This window comes from Lithobates pipiens, unplaced genomic scaffold (assembly GCF_037356315.1).
Source record: "Lithobates pipiens isolate NorthernLeopardFrog02 unplaced genomic scaffold, aLitPip1_a1.2 Scaffold_3, whole genome shotgun sequence".
Taxonomy (NCBI): domain Eukaryota; kingdom Metazoa; phylum Chordata; class Amphibia; order Anura; family Ranidae; genus Lithobates; species Lithobates pipiens.
Genome location: NW_027507790.1, coordinates 173,645,926 through 173,665,047, shown reverse-complemented (window position 1 = coordinate 173,665,047; position 19,122 = coordinate 173,645,926). Strand labels below are relative to the sequence as shown.

Here is a 19,122-nt window from a genome sequence, read left to right as displayed (position 1 = left end):
CTGATTGAGCACCTCCCCCTTTCCATTCATTAGAGCTGAAACTTGTGTAGGGTTGGATTGAGACCTTACTATCTGAGCCAGTAATTTACCATTCGCCCTCCCTCAGCCCAGCTAAGTCTCTTCTGAAAAAAGTTTATTGCTAGAACTAGATTCTAAAAATTTGTTCAGCTTATTTTGAGATGAGAGATATTCTGGTTGGGCATCCAGAGAGGGATTCTGAATGTACATGGCTTCCGCCGCAGAGGTATCAGCCTTTGCAAGTTGAAGCTTTCTACGGGAGGCACTTTTAATAACACTATTCTGGATTAACAGTCCCGAAGATAGGCCTTGAGAGCATCCCATACAACTTACATGGAAGCAGAGCCCAAATTAAGGAACCAGAAAGTCCACAATATGAGTGGAGATGATATCCTCTTTGGAAAATAGTTCAGACCAAAAGGGGTTCAGCCACCATGGCATATTGGATGCCCTATGCCTTGATGTTAAGGTAACTAACAGAGGAGAGTGGTCCGAGATCTGAGATTCCTCGAGGTTCAATATTTACATCTACTATATATGGTAGAAGATCAGCCGAACACAAGACCAAATCAATTTTAGATAATGTGTAGTGTGTTCCCTGCATAGTCATCCAAAGGGGAAGAGAAGCCCATTGGTCATTGACTTTGGAGCTGGGCATCTGTCCCACTTTGTATGAACTATGCTATTAAAATCTCCAAGTACCAATATTGGCACCAGGGGTAAAACACCTGCAAAGGAAATGAGCTGACAAAATATTTCAGGATTATATGGGGGGTGTATATATATATATATATATATATATACACACATATACACACACACACACACACATACATTACATATATATATATATATATATATATATATACACACACACACACACACACACACACACACACATATACACATGCATACACAGTTGTGCTCATAAGTTTACATACCCTGGCAGAATTTATGATTTCTTGGCTATTTTTCAGAGAATATGAATGATAACACAAAAACTTTTCTTTCACTCATGGTTAGTGTTTGGCTGAAGTCATTTATTATCAATCAACTGTGTTTACTCTTTTTAAATCATAATCACAACAAACTACCCAAATGACCCTGATCAAAAGTTTACATACCCCAGTTCTTAAAGTGGAGGGCCGGTTATAAAAAAAAAAAAAAAAAATAAAAAAAAAAAGTCAGCAACTGCAAACACTGCAGCTGCTGACTTAATAAACACACTCACCTGTCCAGGGCGCCCGCGATGTCGGCCGCCCGAGGCCGACCCGTCCCTCGGCTCTCGGGTCCCGGCGCCGCCATCCCTTGTAAGGGAAACAGGCAGCGGAGCCTTATGGCTTCACTGCCCGTTTCCTACTGCGCATGCGCGAGTCCCGCAGCTACTGCGCATGCGCGAGTCCCGCAGCGCTTTCTGAATGGGACGCGCTGTGTTCAGGAACACACAGTTCCCAGAACACAGCGCGACTCATTACCCAGAAGACGCCGCGACGAAGACAGAAGACAGAAGATCTCCGCGGAGGAGGAAGAGGAAGATTAGGAGAAAGTGCCTAGCAACAGGCATTTCTGGTAAGTAAAAAAAAATAATTTTTTTCATTTTTTTTTTTTTAGATTTTTTGTAATTTTTAACATTTTTTTGTTTTTCAGGGTGGCCCTCCCCTTTAATACCGTGTAGTGCCACCTTTAACATCAATGACAGCTGACTTCAGTCTTTTGTGGTTTTTGTGGATGAGACTCTTTATGTTCTCAGATGGTAAAGCTGCCCATTCTTCTTGGCAAAAAGCCTCCAGTTCCTGTAAATTCTTGGGCTGTCTTGCATGAACTGCACGTTTCAGTTCTCCCCAGAGTGGCTCAATGATATTGAGGTCAGGAGACTGAGATGGCCACTCCAGAACCTTCACTTTATTCTGCTGTAGCCAATGACAGGTCAACTTGGCCTTGCGTTTTGGGCCATGTTGGAATGTCCAAGTATGTCCCATGTGCAGCTTCCTGGCTAATGAATGCAAATGTTCCTCCAGTATTTTTTGATAACATACTGTATTCATCTTACCATCAATTCTGACCAAATATCCTGTGCCTTTGTAGCTCACACATCCCCAAAACATCAGCGATCCACCTTTTGTGTTTCACAGTAGGAATTATGTACCTTTCATCATAGGCCTTTGTTGACTCCTCTCCAAATGTAGTGTTTATGGTTGTGGCCAAAAAGCTAAATTTTGGTCTCATCACTCCAAATGACTTTGTGCCGGAAGGTTTGAGGCTTGTTTCTGTGCTGTTTGGCATAATGTAAGCGGGATACTTTGTGGCATTTGCGTAGTAATGGCTTTCTTCTGGCCATGCAGCCCATCTTTCTTCAAGTGCCTCCTTATTGTGCATCTTGAAATAGCCACACCACATGTTTTCAGTCCTGTATTTCACCTGAAGCTATTCATGGGTTTTTCTTTGCATCCCAAACAATTTTCCTGGTAGTTGTGGCTGAAATTTTCCTCTTCTTGATTAGAGTTTGAACACTGCTTATTGGCATTCTCAATTCCTTGGATATATTTTTATATACCTTTCCTGTTTTATACAGTTCAGCTACCTTTTCCCGCAGATCCTTTGACAATTCTTTTGCTTTCCCCATAACTCAGAATCCAGAAATGTCAGTGCAGCACTGGAAAGATGCAAGGGTCTGTCAGGAGTCCAGAAACCCATTGACCTTTTATACACACACACTAATTACAAGCAAACAAACAGATTACAGGTGAGGCTGGTTATCTTTAATAGCAATTCAAACCTCTTTGTGTCAACTTGTGTGCATGTTATCAGGCCAATATCACCAGGGTATGTAAACTTTTGATCGGGGTCATTTGGGTAGTTTCTGTTATGATTTAAAAAGAGTAAACACAGTTGATTGAGAATAAATGGCTTCAGCCAAACACTAAGGCCCCTTTCACACTAACGTCCCGTTCAGGCCCGCCTGTCAGTTTTTCAGGCGGACCTGAACGGGTGCTCCATAGAGGTCTATGGAGCGTCGGATGTCAGCGGTGACATGTCCGCTGACATCCGACCCGCTCCGATCCGAAAAAGTGTGACGGAGGAAAAAGCTATTTTTCCATCCGTCTGCGGATCGGATCGGATGACGACGGGCACTGCGGTCCGTCGTCATCCGATCTCCCATAGGGGAGAGCGGCGCTGTGACAGGTCCGTCCCTGCACAGTGTGCGGAGACAGACCTGTCATCTCCCTGCTCAGCGGGGATCGGCGGAGTGATCCCCGCTGAGCAAACGGACATCCACGGGGCGGATCAGAACTGATCCGCCCCGTGTGAAAGGACCCTAACCAAGAGCAAAAGAAATGTTTTTGTGTTATTCATAGTCTCTGAAAAATGGCCAAGAAATCATAAATTCTCCAAGGGTATGTAAACTTCTGAGCACAACTGTGTATATATATATATATATATATATATATATATATATATATATATATATATATATATATATATATAATCAGCCAGAATCCCAGTTTAGTTCTGCTTTAAAGAGGAGCTCCATGCTCCGTCAGAAAAAAAAAAGTCAGCAGCTACAAATACTGTAGGAGGAGGAGGCAAATAAGCTCAGATTTCCCTTTTGGGTGGAGCTCCACTTTAACTTCCACTTTAACTAAAAAAAAAAAAAAAAAAAAAAAAAGAAGTATTTTTCACCTACTGATATAGTGAATAATTATTTATTTTTCAATGTCCTTTAATAGAACAAGCTATCCAGAAAAAAATGCAAGCTGCGGGTTGAGGGTTGAGACAAACCATTTACCACTGACAGGGGTGCTTACAATGATCAGCTTTTATTTAAGTAAAACCTTTATCCCCCAAAAAAATGTAAAAAATAAATGATGTTACTGTAACTGATTTAAATGTGTTAGTTGGAGTTCAGATTCAGTTAATCACATCTATATTTGATAAATCTACTATTGGAGATTGACTCTACCCTCTCCCCAAGTGGACAACGCTGCTGTCCAAGGGTGGCTACATTCCCATTTCACAGAATGGAGCCACCCTTAGACAGAAAGTTTGTTACTAAAATGGATCAGCAGGTGAAAATAAAAGGAAAGATAAGCCTATAAAAATAAAACGAATGTAGCCATTACATTTGGGGCCAACTACAAGACAAGGCAAAGTAATTCTTTAGATCAGACAAATCAATGGAGTGATGTGAAAAAAAAAATAAGGACAGCATGCAGTTTTTTTTTTTTTAGCGCAGTGCAATGCAAGACAATCTGCCACCTCACACCACGCTTTGTGAGATTTCAGTAAAATTTGGTTAGAAAAAAAAGGAAAAGTATAGCGGGCACCTCTTCTCTCCAACTGCACACAAGCAGCTGCTTTCCAGCACAGCTGCCGATGTGAACTGTCCCACAAGATTTGGTAGCCTGCAATAGATTACATTTTTGGTTTTAGGTACCCTTAAGAACCTCAGATTTAAAATGTCTTTAAATAATTGACGGTATTAAAGTATATGTAAACCCTGAGATTTACTGTACATTGCCCAACACACGGTAATGCACGACAAGAGGATTGCCCTTGTATGCTTTGGGGCCCATTCACGCTTATGAGCTGTGCTTACATGCAAGAAAAATACTGAAGCCACATCAACATTAACACAACTTTTGTTTGTCCTAAAGAATTCAATTGACACACACAAAAAACAAAAGTTATGCATGAACAACATGCCCACATCACGTAATACTGCCCACCGAACGGGACCCATTCAACTGAACGAGGCGGCACCGCAATCGCAGTGGTGCGGAATTTTAGAGGTTTTATGTTGTTTATCCAGTTGTATGTTGTGAAGTCGTGTCACAACATTATCTGGTTGTCGCAAAAACATTCTAATTGCATGTAGTGATGTCACAGAACAATCCGGTGAAATGTAGTGAAGTTGATGTTACAGAACAATTCAGTTGTATGTTATGAGTGGTGTTACAGAAACCAGTTGTATGTAGTAAAGTGATGTCACAGAATAATCCGATTGCATGTTGTGAATGGTGTGACTGAACAATCCGATTGTACATTATAAAGTGGTGTCACAGAACAATTCTGATTCTATGTAGGTAAAGCGGTGTCACAGAAAAATCTGATTGTATAAATTGGTGTCAGGGAACAAACTGGTTGTATGTTGTGAAGTGGTGTCACAGGGTTGTATGTTGTGAAGTGGTGTCACAGGGTTGTATGTTGTGAAGTGGTGTCACAGGGTTGCATGTTGTGAAGTGGTGTCACAGGGTTGCATGTTGTGAAGTGGTGTCACAGGGTTGTATGTTGTGAAGTGGTGTCACAGGGTTGCATGTTGTGAAGTGGTGTCACAGGGTTGCATGTTGTGAAGTGGTGTCACAGGGTTGCATGTTGTGAAGTGGTGTCACAGGGTTGCATGTTGTGAAGTGGTGTCACAAAACAATCTGGTTGTATGTTGTGAAGTGGTGTCACAAAACAATCTGGTTGTATGTTGTGAAGTGGTGTCACAGGATTGTATGTTGTGAAGTGGTGTCACAGGGTTGCATGTTGTGAAGTGGTGTCACAAAACAATCTGGTTGTATGTTGTGAAGTGGTGTCACAGAACAATCTGGTTGTATGTTGTGAAGTGGTGTCACAGAACAATCTGGTTGTATGTTGTGAAGTGGTGTCACAGAACAATCTGGTTGTATGTTGCGAATTGGTGTCACAGAACAATCTGATTGTATGTTGTGAAGTGGTGTCATAGAACAATCTGGTTGTATGTTGTGAAGTGGTGTCACACAATTCGATTGTATGTTGTGAATGGTGTAACTGAACAATTTGGTTGAATGTAGTGAAGTGGTGTCACAGAACAATCTGGTTGTACGTTGTGAAGTGGTGTCACAGAACAATCTGGTTGTATGGTGTGAATGGTGTAAATGAACAATCCAGTGGTATGTTATAAACTGGTGTCACAGAACAATCAGAATGTATGTAGTAAAGTGGTGTAGACAGAATAATTCTGATTGAAAGCTATGAAGTGGTGTCACATAACAATCCAGTTGAATGTACTAAAGTGGCGTCAAAGGGCAATCCAATTGTGGAGAAAAGTCTCTGAAGATGAATAGGGGATAATCGTATGACACAATCGTAGAAATCTGAATGTATATAATGTGTACAGTTAATTCACGCAATCCATCACACGTTTAGATTTTTTTTGTTGGAGATAAAAATTTTACAAGTTTAAAGAACAAAAAAATGAGTACTGACATATACACAGCTACAACCATAACATGTGAGTTCATAAATGTACACAACTAAACACAATACAAAATCTGACACACACACACCTTGCAATTTACTTGTACAATTTAAACCACTTCCATCTTTTCTCACGAGTGTTTACAACAATCATATGTCATCTTATATCAACATAAATCAACATAAATGATTACAATTGATAGATATGAGAAAGCTGACATCCCAGGACCTATACAATCTATGAGTATAGTACCACCTGTCACTACAATACCCAGAGAAATGCAATTCTTCATCCGATACATTGTACACAAACAACAACTAGAACTCCTCACCGGTAACACAAATCTAATCCTGATCTGAGAGTTTTCGTTGTTTTCTACTTTGGACATAAAAAACAACGGCTACATAACGTCTGGAAGACCTGGCGGGGTGGTTCTGCTTTTTTCTACCTTGTGTAGTCGGTCTCCGGTGAATCCTCATTTTGGGGAAGGCAGGCCAGGAATAATTAAAGGGAGAATCGGAATCCGAATCCATTTTGGTGGAGGAGGACGCAGCTTTTCCTGTGGAGGAGCTCGTCCAGAGAAGATGTGTAAAATAGAGGAATGAGGAGAGCTGGATCAGATTGCCCTGTCTGCCCAGGGGAGGGAGAGGCTGTAAACGTTTGCTCTCTTCAGGAGTTCAGGCATGTAGACAGATCAGGCTGTAAATATTAAATCAGATGAGGGAATGGAGGGGAGAACATGTACCAAAAACTGGAGCTGCATCACAGTCCACAACTATTTCAGAGGTCACCGGGTGTCAATGAATCATTAACTTACCGTTTTCATTTCCATGTTAATGCAAACAGCCGAAACTGAAGCTGGAGTCTGTGAAGTACACTTGTAAGCAAACAGAGAGAAGAGAGCGAGTACAAAAAGACAAGAGCGCAATCTTCCCACACTGCAAATGTAACACCACAGGCTCCTTCATACATGACCTGAGTTCTGGATCAACGCAGGTCCCACCGCTAGGACACATGGAACACAATTGTTTACTATGTGCTCTGTTCACACTGCAAATGTAACACCACAGGCTCCTTCATACATGACCCAAGTTCTGGATAAACGCAGGTACCACCGCTAGGACACATGGAACACAATTGTTTACTATGTGCTCTGTTCACACTGCAAATGTAACACCACAGGCTCCTTCATACATGACCCAAGTTCTGGATAAACGCAGGTACCACCGCTAGGACACATGGAACACAATTGTTTACTATGTGCTCTGTTCACACTGCAAATGTAACGCCACAGGCTCCTTCATACATGACCCAAGTTCTGGATCAATGCAGGTCCCACCGCTAGGACACAAGGGGGTTGATTTACTAAAGGCAAATCCACTTTGCACTACAAGTGTACTTGGAAGTGCAGTCGCTGTAGATCTGAGGGGAAGATCTGAAGTGAGGGGAAGCTCTTCTGATTTCTATCATCTAATCATGTACAAAAAAAAAATGCTGTTTTTTATTTTCCTTGCATATCCCCCTCATATCTACAGCGACTGCACTTCCAAGTGCACTTGTCATGCAAAGTGGATTTGCCTTTAGTAAATAAACCCCACGGAACACAATTGTTTACTACGTGGCAAATTAAATTCAAAATACTATCCACAATATACAAAGCCATTCACAACTCTGCCCCAAGCTACATCCCCAATCTTGTCTCCAAATATCACCCAAATCGTCCCCTCCGCTCTTCTCAAGACCTCCTACTCTCAAGCTCTCTCTAGTCTCCTCCTCACCATAGTTGTCTCCAGGATTTCTCCAGAGCCTCTACCATCCTCTAGAACTTGCTACCTCCACCAGTCCGGCTATCCCCAAATCTTGCTACCTTCAGGCCATCCCTGAAAACTCATCTCTTCAGGAAAGCCTAGCACGTCTCCAACTAATCTCCTATCACTTCCATCAGCTCATTCCCCACAGTTACGACCTTTTGTACCACCTGCCCCACCTTATTAGATTGTAAGCTCTTCTGAGCAAGGCCCTCTTAATCCTCTTGAATTTTATTGTATTGTAACTGTATTGTCTCCTTTTTATATTGTAAAGCGCTGCGTAAACTGTTGGCACTATATAAATCCTGTATAATAATAATAACAACGTGCTCTGTTCACACTGCAAATGTAACACTACAGGCTCCTTAATACAGAACCTAAATTCTGGATCAGCACAGGTCACCGCTAGGACACATGGAACACAATTGTTTACTATGTGCTCTGTTCACAGTTTAGGTACCCAATAACATGAGTTCACATAGATAGATCAGACAACAAAGACATGTCTATAGGTCTTGTCCGGTACCTTGATAAAGGAAGCTGGCACATCCTTGAAACGCTGGATGTTTTTTCTGGTATGGAACTTCAGTAAACTTGTTAACTAGGACTTCGAGTCCTGGCTATATCTACATTTTGGGGTTAAAAACATGTCCAATTTACTACAGTTTCCCCCAGTGAACCAACTCTGATGGTGTCCTGAACCCTCCACTCTCCTCTAGCTTACAGGTAATGATAATGTAACTATTCTATACCCTGGAGACCCCTGGAGCACACATGACCATCCTCCCAGGTCTATGGCCAAGACATCTCTTAGCTAGCTAACAATCAATGTTAGCTCAGTCCATAGCTCCACTGAGCATACATTGGTGGATATCTGTTGGTTGTGACAACAGTTCTTCAAAATCATCATCAAACACACATAGCAGTTATCTTAGCTTCTAAAAAAATTCTACTCGGCCGACCACCTGCATATTGGAATGGTCTCTTTCTACAGTCTGTCTATGATCACTTTCAAAAATAGTTATCGTTTTTATAATAGATTGCCAACCATCAGAAAGATTTCTTCATGTGACCCCACAGGTTTTTCAATGTTTAATAATGTTCTGTATTAGGTTTGTGAAAAGCTGCATTCTGTAAGGGTGCCATTATACTAAACACCAATTAGATTCTGGTCTAGATTATTATGATACAGGATTTATATAGTGCTAACAGTTTGCCCAGCACTTTACAACGTGAGGGCAGACAGTACAGTTGCAATACAATTCAAGACAGGAGGAATTAGAAGGTCCTAGTCCTTATCATTATTAATGTTTAGGATTGATAGAATGTCAGCGGTGTGCAAAATGTTATAGGGTAACATTGTGCAACAGTTTACAAAATTAAGGGAGACAGAACAATTCAATACAGTAGGATTAGGAGGGCCCTAATGGGAGTTTATAATTGAAGCCCTTGTACACACGGTCAGACATTCCGACGGAAAATGTCCGATCGGACCGTGTTGTCGGATAATCCGACTGTGTGTGGGCTCCATCGGACTGTTTCCGTCGGAATATCCGACCAACAAAGTTTTAGAGCTGGGCTATAAAATCTTCCGACAACAAGATCCGATCGGACTTTGTCCGATCATTTGTAGAGAATTAAGATCGGACAAATGCCACGCATGCTCAGATCAAATTCCTAGACCTGAACGTAGTCCCGTCGTAACGAAATAACGCTATCACATTACAAACGATTGGATTTTCCAACAACTTTGTCCGACCGTGTGCATGCAAGACCAGTTTCGGACAAAATCCGATGGATTTTGTTGTCGGAATGTCGGACCGTGTGTACAAGGGCTAAGAGATTGGGGCGAGTAAAACAAAAAAGGATGAGCTAATTGAGCTGGTAAGGCCACAATTACATTGTATTCTCTATGAGCCTTAGCAGCAAAACGTGGTAAAAAGCCACAGTTTTTAATTGCGCACTAACACATCTGGCATTAATGCATTCTTTTTGCCCAGAATGTTAATTTATTCTGGCCATTAGAATGTATTAGCATGCAAACGCACCTAAACACATCTAGCACGTTTTTTTATGCTTCAAAGCTTCTTTTCTGAACATGACTTTGGTGTGTTTTTTTTTTCTACCTCTAAATGCCCCTGCCTCTAAACTTCTGTAAACACCCATCGTGTGCATGGACACCAAGTCTAACATAGCGGCGTTTATAGGCACAGAAAAAAAAAATTAATACCAGTAAAAGCAGAGTTTTTGGGTTAAAGTGTGCATATGCCCTAAAAGTCCAGTTTTTAGGTGAAAGTAGGATAGACTTTCCTGAAGCAATGAGATGTCAAGAGTGGAAATAAAATGGAACTAAGGTCTAAAAGAACAAGAAGGCAGACTCTTAATTTCCTAAAACTAGAAAGTGCAAAATCTGGTACAGCAAAGAAACCAATCAGCTTCCAGCTATTTGTCAAAGTTTAACTGAACAAGCTGAAGTTAGAAGCCGATTGGCTACCATGCACAGCTGCACCAGTTTCCAGTTTTAGTAAATTAATCCCAATGTATCCTCTTCTGCAATAAAATAAAAGTGTATCTGTCCGTTCACAGTTTCTATGGAATGTACACCGTCACACAACTGGGTCACCTCGGAGGTAAGTATTGTGGACTTTAGTTCTGCTTCAAAAGTGAATGTAGGGAGTAGGAAGTTCCAGATGATGGGAGAGGCTTGGTAGAAGTCCTGTTGGCAGAGCTAGAGAACAAGAGCTGAAAATTTGTGTTATAATAAACCTGCCACAAACCTGGGAGGTATAAAATAACACGATAACCAAAAGGTTATCTTCAGTGAAACTGATCAATCACTCCTGGATCCTCCTCAAACCATTACTAGCACCCTCCTTACTGGACTTTGCATCTACATCGAATCTATTTATATTACATCAACATTTCTACGTCTATTATTTTTATTTTTTATTTTCTCTGATTTTATACATTTGTCTGCTTTATAAGCGTATTTAAAACCCAAGTATTTGTCTAGTGGTTTGTGATAGCGCCTTAGTGCTGTGTTTTTACAGCTTTAGAAACACGCAAAACTGTCAGAATAAACATTTAAATGGAGAAACAGAAATTTTAACCTTTTATACGCAAGACACTTCGAAGCAATAAAGGAAAAAAAAAATGAAAATGGGCTTGTCTGGTATTTTTGAGTCATTGTCTTGGTGCCAAGCGGAGATTGTGACTACTTTAACAAGCCTGGCACCTTTAAAGTAGCAAAGTAACCTTGCAGCACGGCATAAAGGAGTCAGTGAGTGATTTATAACAAGCACACCATTCTTACACCGTCTCCCAGAACAACTCTCGGCACACAAGTGTTCTGTGAGGATCTCTTCCCTGCACCACCAACTGATTCATAGCGGACAAAGTCTCCCATCTCCATACAGTGCAGCTACAAGAAAGATTCTGTTTAATTTGGGCTCCTGCGGGGCAATGTTCGCTTAAATTTTTTTGTTTAACAATCCAAAGAAAAAAAGACGTCTGATTGTGCCTCAGCTTAAATGTCAAATTTGGAAGACTATGATATTTGAGCCTGTTAACATTCCTTTCTTCACTTCAATTATTGTTCAAATTAGAGAGGCTTACAGTAGCACTTCTGTGCTCCGTCTGATATGAATTCCCGGGCTGCGTTGGTCCCCCAGTAAATGCACGGTAATGGCACATTTTGTAAAGCTGCCACAGGAGAATAAGAAAAAAGTGAAGCAAGCCTATAGATTTGGACGCATGGCAACAATCTGTTTACAGTTGACGTCATTCTGTGTCTTGGAGTAATTATTGTGCGAGGATTTCGAGACTGTAAAGGCATTTCACAAAAATGACCAGAGGACAGAAACATGCCTGAAAACGGTCCTAAAACACTCCTGGAGTCTTGTATGGTCAAAGCTTTAGGGAATTAAACCTCAGTGGGCTATGCTTAAATCTCAACAACAGTCTAATGCCCTGTACACACAGTCGGACTCTCCGACAGAAAATGTGCGATCCAATCTTTTTGTGGGAAAATCCAATCGTGTGTGGGCTCCATCTGACTTTTTTTCCATCGGAATTTCTGGCACACAAAGTTTGAGAGCAGGATCAAAAATTTTCTGACAACAAAATCCGAACATTTAAATTTCGATCGTGAGTAGACAATTCCGATGGAAAAAGTGGCACGCATGCTCAGAATAAATTACAAGACAAAAGCTATTGGCCCGTTTATAGTCCCGTCGTACGGGTTCTATGTCACCACGTTCTGAACGATCGGAGTTTCCGACAACTTTATGCGACCGTGTGTATGCAAGACAAGTTTGGACCAAAATCCGTTGGGAAAAAAATCAGACGGATTTTGTTGTCAGAATGTCCGACCGTGTGTACAGGGCATTGTACCTTTTTAGCTCTTTAAAATCCAGTAGTCCCACGTGTGTGGGCTCCATCTGCCTTTTTTTCCCATCGGAATTTCTGGCACACAAAGTTTGAGAGCAGGATCAAAAATTTTCTGACAACAAAATCCGAACATTTAAATTTCGATCGTGTGTAGACAATTCCAATGGAAAAAGTGCAATCTACTAAGATTGATTAATGCTTGGAAATTCCATTTATTTCCTAGTGAAAATGGTGCTTCCAGTCCTTCCACTGCAGTGTTCTATAGTTGCAGAGCTGAGTAGCAGCCACACCCCTCAGCATATACTTTCTCAAACAGAAGAGGAAGGAGGTGTCTAACCAGAGCTAGAAGGCTTAAAGCGGTTGTAAACTGCAGATGTTCCATTTAAAAAAAAAAAAAAAAAAAAAGAAACCTGCAAACAATGGCATAATGTGCTAGTATGCATCGCCTTGGAACAAAGCCCTCCAGCACTGTAATTTCACAGCTGAAAGGGCTGACATGTTCCCCTAGTCTTTCTTCCCAGTTTGCACGCTCCAACTATGCGATTGGGCGGAGCCGCGAGGATACGAGAGCCCTCGGTTCTGGCACAAATCTCTGAAGTTCCAGCAAGGTGTGCCAGACCTTCAGACCGCATGAACCATTGATGTCACTGGCTGCATGCAGGGTGAATTTATTCATTTTACCTACAGTCAGCCTTATTATAGGTGTACCTGTAGGTAAAAAGGACCAGGCAGGGTTTACAGCCACTTTAAGCAGGTAATAGATCAAGCAATGTTCTTTCCATCCACCATGGGTTGAAGGAAAGAATATCGCTCGATTCCCCCATCAACACTAATTGTATTGGAATCCCTCTCATTGCTATTGTGTTCTGCCCACGGGGAGCTGTCTTTGCTGGAAGAACGCAATGGTCAGTGTTGGCTGCTATAGGCACTGGCAGCGATCGCATGATGAAAATCCAATCAACCTGCCAATAGACTGTTTGACTTTCGGCCGACCCCTGCTGAACCGGCTGACATCCAGCACAGATTCTGTAATAGGAAAGTGGAGATAATTCTATTTAAATGGAGGTTATTAGCACCAGGGCTTTTTTTCAGCAGGAACTAGGGGGAACTCAGTTCCACCACCTCTGGCTCAGGTCTTCTGCTCCCAGCTCACCACTAGCACTTGGTAACACTAAAGTCCAGCTTCTGCGTTTACAAGTGATAGTTTATCTCCCAGTAGCTCCCACAGGTCAGATCTCCTGTGCAGATCCCACTGAGTGCCGGATAGGGACAAGGGAGATACAGAACAGGTTTGCAGAAGGAACAGACAGCACTGCTAACTAGTGATGGACGAACTTCCGACGGGACGTTTCGCGAACGCGAAACGCGAACGGACACAAACGTTCGCGAAAACGACCGTTCGCCGCGGGCTCCATTGACTTCAATGGGAGGCGAATTTCGCAAACCTTTAGGTCGAATTTGCGGCCACGGGGTAATTATTAGGGGGTAGCACGTAGTCCCACCACCTGGACAATAGCATAATACATGTATGAGGTGAATTTGGGATCGATAACTACAAGCATTTTTTTTTTATTTGGGAAATTGTTCTGACAATTCAGGACTATGGAGCTAATGAAGGCAATGGAGGAGAGGGAAGGTCAGGGACCAGGGTAGGCAAACAAGAGGGTGCAGGAGATACAGAGCACTGACAGCAGCACCGTAATACAGAGCACTGACATCAGCACCGTGACATACAGCGCTGACAGCAGCTCCGTGACATACAGCGCTGACAGCAGCTCCGTGACATACAGCGCTGACAGCATCTCCGTGACATACAGCGCTGACAGCAGCTCCGTGACATACAGCGCTGACAGCAGCTCCGTGACATACAGCGCTGACAGCAGCACCGTGACATACAGCGCTGACAGCAGCTCCGTGACATACAGCGCTGACAGCAGCTCCGTGACATACAGCGCTGACAGCAGCTCCGTGACATACAGCACTGACAGCAGCTCCGTGACATACAGCGCTGACAGCAGCTCCGTGACATACAGCGCTGACAGCAGCACCGTGACATACAGCGCTGACAGCAGCTCCGTGACATACAGCGCTGACAGCAGCTCCGTGACATACAGCACTGACAGCAGCTCCGTGACATACAGCGCTGACAGCAGCTCCGTGACATACAGCGCTGACAGCAGCACCGTGACATACAGCGCTGACAGCAGCTCCGTGACATACAGCGCTGACAGCAGCTCCGTGACATACAGCGCTGACAGCAGCTCCGTGACATACAGCGCTGACAGCAGCTCCGTGACATACAGCGCTGACAGCAGCTCCGTGACATACAGCGCTGACAGCAGCTCCGTGACATACAGCGCTGACAGCAGCTCCGTGACATACAGCGCTGACAGCAGCACCGTGACATACAGCGCTGACAGCAGCTCCGTGACATACAGCGCTGACAGCAGCTCCGTGACATACAGCGCTGACAGCAGCACCGTGACATACAGCGCTGACAGCAGCTCCGTGACATACAGCGCTGACAGCAGCTCCGTGACATACAGCGCTGACAGCAGCTCCGTGACATACAGCGCTGACAGCAGCTCCGTGACATACAGCGCTGACAGCAGCTCCGTGACATACAGCGCTGACAGCAGCTCCGTGACATACAGCGCTGACAGCAGCTCCGTGACATACAGCGCTGACAGCAGCACCGTAAGCAGCCCCAGGAGGAAGTCAGCACAGCACAGGGATGGTGTGATCCCCTCATAATAAGAACCCCCAGGAGGAAGTCAGCACAGCACAGGGATGGTGGGAGCCCCTCATAATAAGAACACCCAGGAGGAAGTCAGCACAGCACAGGGATGGTGGGAACCCCTCATAATAAGCAGCCCCAGTAGAAATATGACACCGCTCAACCTCTTCAAAGAGGAGGGTAGGGGCATATAGTACGGTGTGCTTTTTTGGGTCAGGGAAGTGAGCCAAATGAATTAAGAAGGTCTGTGTGCTTGATTCCAAAAATTGTTTATAGACATATACATGGTCTACTGATCACATGTGTTGAATTCCTCCGAGATCCATGCCTCATTCATTTTTAGAAATGTGAGGTAGTTAACACTGTGGTGAGCTAGGCGAGTACGCTTATCGGTCACAATCCCCCCTGCTGCGCTGAACGTCCTTTCGGACAGGACACTGGATGAGGGGCAAGCCAACAGTTCGATTGCAAATTGGGCAAGCTCTGGCCAGAGGTCAAGCCTGCCCACCCAGTAGTCTAGGGGTTCATCACTCCTCAGAGCGTCCACATCGGCCGTTAACCCAATGTAGTCGGACACCTGACGGTCTAGGCGTTCCCTGATGCTGGATCCGGATGACACCTGTCGATGGGTCGGCTGAAAGAATGACCTCATATCCGAAGTCACCAACACATCTTCAAACCGGCCTCTTCTTGCAGGCGCTGTTGGATTGGTACCCGCAAATCCTTCTCTGGGAGTGGGAATTGCTCCTCTGCCAGCGCACGCAAAAGCAGAATGCAGCATTTCTCGAAGCAAGGCCTGGAAGTGCTGCATTCTGACAGCCCTCTGCGACGGCGGTAACATTTCCGCCATTTTGTGTTTGTACCGGGGGTCTAAGTACGTTGCCACCCAGTACTGGTCCTTGACCCTCATGCTTTTTATACGGGGGTCCCTATTAAAACACTGGAGCATGAAGGCCCCCATTTGCACTAAAGTGGAAGCGGTGTGGTGGCCTGGCTCCTGCTCATCATCCAGGATAATGTCGTCCTCTTCATTCTCCTCTCCCCATCCTCGCACAACAGGGATCCCAGAAAGGTTTAAAGCATGCTCTTCTTGCTCCTGCTCATCCGCCCCGGCACCATCCTCCTCTGACTCCTCATCAGACTCCTGTTGTTGACTTGTCTCAGATAGAGTAGCCCCCCCTGGGAATTCATCCAGCATTGCGACTTCCTCATCTTCCCGCTCCTGCTCCTCCACAGCCTGATCAATGACACGACGCAATGCACGCTCCAGAAAGAAGGCATAAGGTACCATGTCACTGATGGCGCCATGGCTGCGACTGACCAGTTTGGTGATCTCCTCAAATGGCCGCAGAAGTCTGCATGTGTCGCGCATGAGCAGCCACTGGCGCGGTGAAAAAAAACCCAGCTCCCCAGAACCGTTTCTTTCGCAGAGTTCATACAGGTAGACGTTAACTGCACGTTTCTGCTGGAGCAGCCTATCAAGCATATAGAAGGTTGAGTTCCATCGCGTCGGGCAATCGCAAATAAGACGTCTGACCGGCAGATGGTGTCGCCGCTGAATGTCAGCAAGGCGAGCCATGGCCGTGTAAGATCTTCTGAAATGGGCCGAGATTTTCCTTGCCTGCCGCAAGATGTCCTGGACCCCAGGGTATTTGACAAGGAATCGCTGCACGACCAAGTTTAAGACGTGTGCCATGCACGGCACGTGCGTGATTTTGCCCTGTTTCAATGCGCTAAGCAGATTGGCACCGTTGTCACACACCACTTTACCAACTGTCAAATTGAGCGGTGTTAGCCACTCATCTGCCTGTGAACGCAAAGCTGAAAGGAGTGCCGGGCCAGTGTGGCTCTTTGCTTCCAGGCACAACAGACGCAGCACGGCATGGCAACGTCTCACCTGGCATGTGGAATAGGTTCTGGGGAGCTTGGGCGGTGCAGTGGAAGAGACGCTAGCAGCGGAAAAGGAGGAGGCAGCTGAGGAGGAGAGGGAGGAGGATGGAGTAGGAGGAGGAGAAGAAGAGTCAGGCCTGCATGCAATCCGTGGCGGTAAAACCAAATCTACACGGGTGCCACGGGTTACATGCTTGACGGCCGTCAGAAGGTTCACCCAGTGGGCAGTAAAACTGATATACCTTCCCTGCCCGTGTTTGCTAGACCACGTGTCTGTGGTCAGATGTATCTTGGCACCGACACTGTGTGCCAGAGATACATTCACTTGCCGCTGAACATGGCCATATAGCTCTGGGATGCCCTTCTCTGAGAAATACTTCCTTCCTGGGACCTTCCATTGTGGTGTTCCAATGGCCACAAATTTGCGAAAGGCCTCCGAGTCCACCAGTTTATATGGCAGTAGTTGGCGGGCTATGAGTTCTGACAAGCCAGCCGCCAACCGTTGGGCAAGAGGGTTATCCGGCGTCATCATTTTTTTACGCTCAAACATTAGGCCCACGGAAGCCTGCCTTTTTGCAGAAAAATGTGAGCTTGGCGTGATGGAAGGTGGAGTGGAGGACAATTGTGAGGAGAGAGGAGAAGGAGAAGTAGAAGACGAGGCTGGACGGTGAGAGCCTGCAGTGTGGCTTTGTGTGTTCCGTTGCTCCCACTGGGCTCGGTGATGGCTGCTCATGTGCCTTCTTAAGGCGGTCGTCCCTAGGTGAGTATTGGGCTTACCGCGACTAACGCGTTGACTGCAAAGATTGCAGATGGCAACGCTATTGTCAGCAGCGGACACGTTAAAAAAAGCCCACACTGCGGAGCCATGTGCCGGTGTCCTGGGAGCGCCAGATGTGACCGTACATGGTCGATGACTCGCTCCTGATACATTTGCAGTCTGCTTTGTCCCTGCTGTGCAATGTAAGTCATTGCTGCTTCTCCTCCCTATCTGCTGGTCCATATCTCCCTCTGAACTCCCCTCCTCTTCCTCTCTTGTGGGCACCCACGTGACATCACTAGACACGTCATCATCAACGTCACCTTCCCCACCGCTATAAGTAGAGTAGGCAGCAACACCGGGGACCAACCTCCTCCTTGGGCTGATCTGGGTACTGGCGTCAGACTGCTGAGTAGCGCTTGTTGCTACCTCCTCTTCCTGATCCAATACCAAGAGTGGCTGCGCATCAGAAATGTCCTCTTGATATGGATCGGAAAATAATTCCAGTGACTCAAGCGGAAGGTATGTGGTGGTGGTGGTGGTGGTCGTGTTGTTGGTGGTAGTGTCTTTGGGGGTGCACATAGCAGAGAGTGAAGAAGAGGGTGCAGATCGAGAGGATGAGGAGGGTGCAGAAGAGTAAGGCTGAGCGAGCCACTCAACCAAGTCTGGTGCATCCTTTAAAGTAATTGAACGCACCTTCTGCAACTTCCCACTTTGGCTCAAGCCTGTTGCTCCTGCCCTACCCCTACCACCCCTGCGGAAGGGCCTGCCTCTTCCTCTGCATGTCATTTTTTAAATGACCCTGTGACAAAACTCTTAGTCCCTATACCGCTGAAGGACTGCTGCAGTATAGGTGAGCGGTCAGCAGTGGTGCACGTCAACCCTATCTATTGTGGACCTATAGCGGTCCTTACAGAACAGCAGACTGTACCGCACTCAAGCCTATGTACCGTAGCACCCTATACCAAGTTACCAGTCCTTATAAGAACTTTTGTGGACCAAGCAGGTTGTGTATTAGTGTTTAGCAGACTGTACGTCAGTCCCTATACCGCTGAAGGACTGCTGCAGTATAGGGCAGCGGTCAGCAGTGGTGCACGTCAACCCTATCTATTGTGGACCGATAGCGGTCCTTACAGAACAGCAGACTGTACCGCACTCAAGCCTATGTACCGTAGCACCCTATACCAAGTTACCAGTCCTTATAAGAACTTTTGTGGACCAAGCAGGTTGTGTATTAGTGTTTAGCAGACTGTACGTCAGTCCCTATACCGCTGAAGGACTGCTGCAGTATAGGGCAGCG

The 19,122-nt window shown here is 45.0% G+C and overlaps 1 protein-coding gene across 5 annotated transcripts in view; it reads right to left on the bottom strand.

The window, feature by feature from the left end:
- ARHGEF28 (Rho guanine nucleotide exchange factor 28) overlaps nucleotides 1-19,122 on the bottom strand; it is a 367,072-nt gene that overhangs the window by 154,852 nt on the left and 193,098 nt on the right. Inside the window, exon 1 of one of the 5 annotated variants that reach the window (XM_077462521.1) lies at nucleotides 6,690-6,948. The exons of the other annotated variants lie outside the window; for them this stretch is intronic. Coding sequence (XP_077318647.1) covers nucleotides 6,690-6,774 — 85 coding nt within the window. The 5' untranslated portion in view covers nucleotides 6,775-6,948. Of the gene's footprint in view, nucleotides 1-6,689; nucleotides 6,949-19,122 lie in introns of those variants that run through there. 5 annotated transcript variants of the gene reach the window in all.